The sequence below is a fragment of the Gavialis gangeticus genome, unplaced genomic scaffold (assembly GCF_001723915.1).
Source record: "Gavialis gangeticus isolate Ggan-Ray unplaced genomic scaffold, GavGan_comp1, whole genome shotgun sequence".
NCBI lineage: Eukaryota > Metazoa > Chordata > Crocodylia > Gavialidae > Gavialis > Gavialis gangeticus.
This window is the reverse complement of record NW_017729025.1, coordinates 113,216,137-113,224,485: the sequence shown is the minus strand read 5'-3', so window position 1 is coordinate 113,224,485 and position 8,349 is coordinate 113,216,137. Positions and strand designations below refer to the sequence as shown.

Below are 8,349 nucleotides of genomic sequence, written 5' to 3'. Positions count from 1 at the left end.
GTCAGGCTGCAGCTGGAGCACTGCATCCAGTTCTGGGCACTGCACTTCAAGAGTGATGTGGAGAACATGGAGAGGGTCCAGAGGAGGGCCACTCGCATGACCAGGGTGCAGCAGGGCAGGCCTTATGAGGAGAGGCTATGGGATCTGAACCTGTTCAGCCTTCACAAGAGAAGGCTGAGGGGGGATCTAGTGGCCTGCTACAAACTAGTCGGGGGGGACCAGCAGGCACTAGAGAAGTCCCTGTTCCCTTGAGCACTGCCAGGAGTGACTAGGAATAACGGTCACAAGCTGGCAGAGGGTAGATTTAGGCTAGATATCAGGAGGCGCTACTTCATGGTCAGGGCGGCTAGGGTCTGGAACCAGCTTCCAAGAGAAGTGGTGCTGGCTCCTACCCTGGGGGTCTTTAAGAGGAGGCTAACTAAACTAAACTATGAATTTGCTCACATTTTTCTCAAAAATCTATTTTTCAGAACTTGGTCATGTTCATGAGTGACTTTGTTGACTGGATTATCCCAGACATTCCCAAGGACATTAGTCAGCAGATTCATAAAGAGAAAGTTCTCATGGTAGAGGTTTTTATGAAAGAAGAGCAGGGAAAAGTACAAATGCTGGAAACCTGGAAAGACAAGGAAAAGAAAAAAGTTGAAAACTGGAACAATCACAGCCCCAGGCTCTCAAGAAGCCACAGTGGGAGTTTGTCCTCTTGCCATTCTTATCATGTGGATGTATAGAAGAAGATGCAGCAGCAGCAGCAGTTTGCTATGTTGGGGCATTCCATAGATAAACAAGCCATCACTTAGCAGCGAGACTTGGTTTATGGACAACCTGGTGCATGTTTAAGTATGTGCAGCCATTTTGCTCCCATCTTTGTGAGAAATGTTCTTCTTACAAATATGGAGGACCACATTCTATTTCTGATAGGATTTGTTTGCACAATCAGTAATGCAGGGAATTTTTATATTTCATATTGATGTTGGTGTGCATTAGTAAAATGCAAGTATTTAGTATGTACTAGTAGAAATGCTCCCTGAGAATTTAAATAAAGAAAGGTAAATTTAAAGTAGCGATGATGATAGCTTAAAATCTTTTTGGCACCCAAAGCCTAAACAATTTGGGAGGTTACTTTATAAAGGATATGCAGAAATCAATTTTACAGTGTGTTCTAGTGTTTCCTTCAGCAGGAGGAGATAAACGATATCAACCTAACAAGACACATTCATTTTCAAAGATGCAGCTCAGCTCCCTGTCAGATAAAATCTGGATTTAAACCTGCAGATCCTAGACAAACAAAGCTCCCATTGAGATCACTAGACTATATGACTGAAGCAAGTTCAGGTTTTAAAAAAAAGATGGGTGGGGATTTTCATCTTGAACAGGTATGGGGGAGTTGTTTTCTTTTTTCATCCTGACAGAATGTGTTATATACTAGAGATCTCCACTGGGGCACAACTACATTTAGAAAAATGAGAAAGTGAAATCAGACTAGATGCATTTACTGTCATCCCAATTCTGTGAATCTGTGAGAGCTATCAGTTTTCCAGAAAAGTTCTTCTGATGGGTGAAATTTATGTGTGTGCAACTGCATCAGTGCCCAAAGTGTATCATGCACTTGTACACAATGCATTTGAGACACCAAGCCAGTGACAGTTCAGCAGCAGCACAATTTCATAGAACTTTTCAGCAGGTTGCACACTGTAGGGTATTCTAAAGGGGCCCTGGATTAGTGAGCACATGTAGAGTCACAGTCATTTATACTGCCCCATCTAGCACCTAATATTTAGATATAACTCTCCCTACCAGCTTGACCACATCCCCTCCTCAGTCAAAGCCACTGGGTTCTTCTCTACGGCAATCTCCCCTCTGCTATGGTGGAGCGGGAGATGTTGCACTGACTTTATTTAGCTATAGATCCCTGCTAGTAAGGGAATCTACACCAGAAAAGGCAAGACTAGGCCTTAAATGAATATGACCTGTTGTCTTCAATGGAAGTTTTGCCTTAACTGGGACTACAGGACCAGATTTTCAGTTATAGGACTTTTCTTTTTGTCTTAAAATATATTTTCTTACATACAAGGCATTTCTTTAAAATAAAAGTCTAGAATCCTGACCTGTGAAACATGTATAGACCCTATCAGTGCAACTTTTTTCATGTTAGTCACTTTGAGTTTAAAGGGTCAAGTGATAAACTCAATTTTTCCCCAAAATAATGGTGCAATTAACCACGTTTTTATCACTTTGTCTTATCCATGGCACATATATTGCAAATATCAAACTACAGAATAAAATAAAAACAGAAGTTTTTTTTTTTAACTCTAACTACTGTATGGTTTGTTACAAAACCAAATGTTGAAAAGACTGTTGTATTTCAACAACCAAAAAGAATTTTCTCTTTTTCTTTCTTTTTTCTTTGCCAAATTAATTTATAGATTTTAAATAGAACTTTAAAAATGCCACACTTAGTTTTGTAATATTTATTGGTTTTAATATAAAATATGTAATGAACTTGGTAATTTTTTCTATAGTTTGTCCAAAAAAGGTACCAGCCAAGGAATTATGTGGAAGGAAGTGATTAAATTAACCAAGTATTGTGAAAATTAATTTAAAATATTGATCCAACCAAAGATTTTTATTAATAAAGGGCTTATATTTTGTTAATAGCTATTTTTCTTGTATTTTGACTGCAGGAATGTCAATATTTTTTATTCTAATTAGATATGTTGTATTAAACAAGGCCATATTCCAGTTGATGTACTCACACAAAGTAAGCACTATAGCTTGTAGAAAGTACTTCCACAAGCAGACCCACTGACTGCAATACAACTACTAGTGTGAATACAAATGGTGGAATTTTGTCCTTTATAAAAGACAGATGTTTCCCCTTTCATTCACTGACAACTTCACTTATTGATAATCTAAAAATCTGAGAAGAAAATCAACTATTGTGAAAAAAATTTTAGGGAACATTCTCTATAGGAATTTCAAATGTAAATATTTATCTAAAAATGTTCTTGGCTTAATACTGACATTCCTGTAAATAGTAAAACTGTATGCTAAGGTGCATAGTTGTCGTAAGTTTTCATTATTTGCTGAAATCATAAAATAGTAAGTAATGCTTATACTTTCTTTTGTACAGTAAATTCTTTCAAATGAGATTTTTGTATATAAATACTGTATTACCACTTAGATAATTATATAGAAACCCTTTAGTGGAAACCTTTTTTTAAAGAAAAGTAAATGCGTATAATTCCACTTTTTTTGTTTTTTTCTTTTATTTTCTTTCTTTCTTTTTTGGAACATTTATTTACAATAAATTTAAATATGCAAGAGTTTTTCTCCTGTGCACAGGTTCCATTCCCCATCTACATCATGGCCTCACCTACCTAAGTACTATTGGATTTAGGAGATATAGCAAATTGCATTATTGTTAGGTTCATTACTCTCTACATTGCTACTTATCCACATGGTCAGCAGTATCAAGGGCTGAGAGGATTTTTCTGCTCTTGTGTATTCAGTTGGTACCAGACATAATCTGAAAAGGCTTGTGTAGAAGGTAGTATACTTTTCTGCCATTGACTATATAGTCAGATTATCAGGTGCTCAGCACCTGAGTCTTTGTTAACATATTTCAAGTTGGACTCTTGGCAAGGATGATGCATCTTGGAATGGCAGATGACATTTTGATGAAGAGGTAACTAAAGTAATAAAACAAGTGTATTCCTTCATATTTTTCATTGGTTAATCAATTTAATGTTAAACAGCAGAAAAAACAGGAGGCCTATGCAGACTGAATTCTTACTGGGTTCTCAAGACTACACAACTGAGATCTGGGCCTATGAAATGGGATACAAACTGAATTTTTACATTCTTCTCCTTTTTTGAATGAGGCTTTTAATGGGGCAAATGAGAAATGCTTAAATTCTGTAATGCCACTGAATTTGGCTGGGGCAGAAAATTTAATAAGAACATTTTTTAAGTATAATTTTGAGCGATATTGGATATGAAGATGTATTCCTTGACTACCCACCCATACATTTTCAATACTTTACTTTTAAAATTGTAAACAATATACAGCGAAAAACTGAGCTGTATTAATATGACCAATCCTACTGAAATCAGTGTATACTGTTTTAAGTTGTAATGTTTACACTGGTTTGCTATCCAAACAAAGGTAAGGCTTTCATTTTGTACAGAAGAGGTTTTTAGAGTTGGCTAACAAGCTGTAACAATAATCTACATCAAACACAATGTCCCATTTCATTTTCTTATCATAACACTGTGGGCTATGATGGGAAAACTTATAAGAAGCAAATAAAGCACTGACTAACTTGTTGTTAGCATGATTGCCCCAGTTCTAAAAGTACTACAGTAGGTAAGAGGTCCTTTAGATATGAAATTTCAGTTACTTATCTGAGGCTAACAAAAGTATTATTTGTATTTCTATTGCAAGTGGAAGCAAGATTTGGTGTTTCACTTTTTAGATACAAGTTTGAGAGAGGATTGTTAATAAGATTCAACAAATAAAACAGTGAGAATTCATTCAGTAAATTAAGGTGGAGAAGAAACAATAGTGTTGACTGAAAAGATCTGAATGTGATAGCGGCCAAATAGACAAAGTCCTTGATCCAGTACATAAGGACAGGTAGCAATTACTGTTTACAGCTTTTTTATAGGTGAGTTCTTATGTCCCTACATTCTGTGATTCCCTTGCAAGCAGCCTCTGCTTCCTGCAGAGAATTTAAAATGTTAGCTTCCTAAAAACACCCATTTCCACAGGAGCAAAAGATTTACATTTAAAGATGTATCAACTGAATTTGAGAAACAGAAAATTGCTGGCTCCTTTAGTAGAAGAGAGAGAGTTAAGGTATCAGAGTTAAGGTCTAGTTGGAGCAATTTAACATTTTGTTAAAATATACTACATGTCTTTTGCTGACTGAACTTATGGGAAATGGACATAATTTCTGTTTGCGCATTTGGAGCGGAAATCATACACACCCTACTGTGTTGACATTATACAATTAATCTTCTGGATTTCCATGTCAGTGTGTTTCTAAGATACTGCATTACAAATATTTTGCAGTCTTAAATAGCTTGAGGTTGAATAAGTCTTAAGTAAAGACATAAATGTGCTTCTTTTTTTAACCCTTCAGTAACGTTTAATGTTTAGCTGTTAATGATTTTTCTGGCTGTTGCAGGATATTTATAAATAGTAATAAAAGATTTAGCTTTTCCTCCTCTGACCTGAGGGGGTTTGGCAGAAATGATATGTTTTTGATCATTTTAAAACATTTGACTTTTCCTAATGGCATTTTCAAAATTAAGATCTCTCTTTGTCTTTTACCCTTAAAGAAATTCCGTGTAAGTTCAGTCATATGGATTCAACTCAGTCTTCCTCATTTATTTTCACACTTAGATTATTATCTGCCATTTTAGAACAATATTATACAATGGGTATAATTATCTTACTCTTTAAAAAATAGCTAAGTAGACTCATTAGACTTGAGAGTGTTTATAAAGGGGCATAGTTTTTTAAAGGTCTAAGGACAACGTATAAGTAGCTTTCATCACTTCTTATATCTCACGAAAATCAAAATCACTCACTTCCATAGGCATCAGGCCTGTTTCACAATGTAACAAATTAGCTTGTTTGCAAATAAACTCTCTTTTCCTTCCCCACCCTGCTTGCCATGCAAGAGTAATTCTTAATACTTACTCCATGTTGCTTTCATGGCCAGATTCTCAACTACAACCAAAATATGCTGAGTACATGAGGCAGGGAAAAGGACTTCTCACTGCCCTTCTGTTAACTTCAATGGAAAAAAAGTTATTCCCAGAGTGTTATCGTGGCCCTAATACTGTACTATATTAGACAGCTGAACTAGGTCCAGGGTCTTGAGTATCGAGACCTCAACTTGAGTAGCTGCACTGTACGATATATGACAGATTTGGAAACATATTGATTAAGGTAAAGAACTTGGGGCAGGGGGGGAGATAAAATAAAATAGCTGGCATTTGAAACTGAAATGGGGGTTATATAGAACAAATGCATAGCTTGTTGAAGTCCATATTTCAGAGATGGTATTGAAATGAGCTAGTTCTGTTATTCAACTCTGAGTTCTAAATGACAGTCATTTTCCTTTGTCAAAACAGACACACACTCAGAAGAGAAAGAGCTAGGATAGTCAATATAATAATATAGCTTCTTGTTGATGTCCTCAAGATCCAAGGTGACTACTTAATTACAGTTAGATGTTCTAGGCTGGCAAGTTGTCTGCTACAACTGTTGCTCTGGACCCCAATTCATTTCCCTAAACTGAAATAACACTGGTCTGGCTTAGACAAGTGCCTCTTTTTATTGACCTCCTCTGGCTGGGCAGAACTGGATAGGCCATTTAGTGGTGTGCAGTACAGGTGATCTTAGAATCAAGCGAAAAGCTAAAGAGAAGACAGGAGGAAGGCATCAGTGGATGGAAAATATTACAGGATCTTGCAGGTGTCATGCTGTGGTCCTCATTGATACCACACTAATAGTCAGATATTCCCAGTGGTGAGCTGAGTTATGGCTGCTGCAATGATACCACTGTCTACAAGTCTCAGGACTGAAGGACAGTCTCTAGAATAAACTAGAGACCTACTAGACTTGCCCAAAGAGAATCTTCTAGTTACTCTTTCCCACAAAAAGCCTCTGTTTAAGTAACCCAAAAGGAAGCCTCTTAATAACTTACCCTTTTATTATTTTTTCCATCAATTAGTCCTAATTTCTGATGCACCAATTGTGGTCCTACTCCCTGTCTCATCTCTGCCAGATGTGACCTCAACGCAGTATTTGTATTGTATCCATAGGCTTTCTTCTTTGAACTAATCCAGTCATCTTGGGTCCCTTGCTCTTTCCCACATTAACGTTTATTGTTAAAGGTGGCTAGAACATTTGATAAACTTCCACATGTTCTCCAAGAAAGCCCTTTAAAAAAAATACAAATTCCTATCTTTCTCTGGTCTTACGTAGCGCATAAGTATCTGAGCACTTAATACTCTTTAATGTGATATTGCTCAGAACAGTATTGAAGTAGAGAAGTATTCTTCATTTCTAAAATAGAAATAATAGAAGCACAAATAGTATAAGTAATCTTCAGGTCTATCAGGAGCCCTTGTTAGGAATAAATTAAGAACCTGGGTCTTCTGTGTTTCAGGCCAGTGTCCTGATGAACATGCTAAAGATCTGAAACATTTATTTCCCCTGTTATTCCTAGGAACAAGTATCATTATTCTTGTTTTACAGGGCAGGAAATTGGGGTATAGAGATCATCTTCCTCAAACTCAAAGAAAGGATCAGAACTTGGAAAAAGAGCCTACCCATACTTTTAGGCTGCATGCAGATATTTGGGGAGGTTACCACCTGATCCAACGTAGTTCACGTACGGGTGTAGGCAGAAGGTGATTTCTGCAAAGCATTCTGAGTTACAACGTAACCCCAAACCAAACAGAAGTTCACTGTTGGTTCCAGGGGGGAGGGGAATCTAGCTGGGGCTGGGAGTCTGCAGCCAGGTACCCATAGTAATGGCTACGGCTCTCTGCCAGTGCTCGCTGTTTTCAGAATGGGAGCGGGGAAACGCAGTGGAGAGAGCTTGTTCTTGGGGCTCCCCAACCAGTGCTGAAGGGTGGGGTGGGTGAATTGGAGCCCCCTACATCAGGAGGGGGCTCCAGTACCCCTGTTCCACCCTTCAGGGGGCTGCTGAAAAAACTCCAAACTGAACTCCCTCCGTTCCCCTTCCCCCCCATCCTATTCTGAAAACAGTGACAGGCTTGGAGTTCCTCAGACACAAGTTACAAAAGACCCTACATTTCAAAAAATCCTTATCTGATACCTCATGTAATGATGGGTCAGATTTTCACCAGATCAGCCATTTTTTAACCTGTCTGCAGCCATGCACTTGTTTGGTCACAGTTGTAAGCTACTTTCTGCGGCCAGATTGGGTGAAAACTTTTACTTCTATCTGCACCTTTAGTGTGGACCTTATTCTAGTTAGGTGGATTTTTGTGCAAACTACAGAAGTTCAGGACAGTGTGATCGGTCTAAAAATGACCAACCATATCTAAGTTGTATACCTCTGCAGTAGTCTAACTTAGCTTGGGTCTGGTGAGACCTATCCAACTGAACTTCTATACAGTTCCCAGTGCAGCCACAGGCCTGGTAAAGTCCAGCCACTGGCCCCCTCTCTGGGGCTGCACTTTTCCTATGCCCTCCCTGGCACTGAGGTATTTTTAGCCCCAACCCACCCCCGGATGGACAACCTTGTCCCCCAGCGAACTACCCCCCCAACCTGCAAGCCTCTCCCAATGCTAGTTTTATCA

The 8,349-nt window shown here is 38.2% G+C and overlaps 1 protein-coding gene across 4 annotated transcripts in view; it reads left to right on the top strand.

Moving 5' to 3' along the window:
- Positions 1 to 3,249, top strand: part of ANO1 (anoctamin 1) — a 166,334-nt gene extending 163,085 nt beyond the window's left edge. For all 4 annotated transcript variants that reach the window (XM_019519443.1, XM_019519440.1, XM_019519441.1 and 1 more), the window contains one exon: positions 471 to 3,249. In XM_019519443.1, the coding sequence (XP_019374988.1) occupies positions 471 to 731 (261 nt within the window). In that variant the 3' untranslated portion in view covers positions 732 to 3,249. The remainder of the gene's footprint in view (positions 1 to 470) is intronic.
- Positions 3,250 to 8,349: the final 5,100 nt, after the last annotated feature.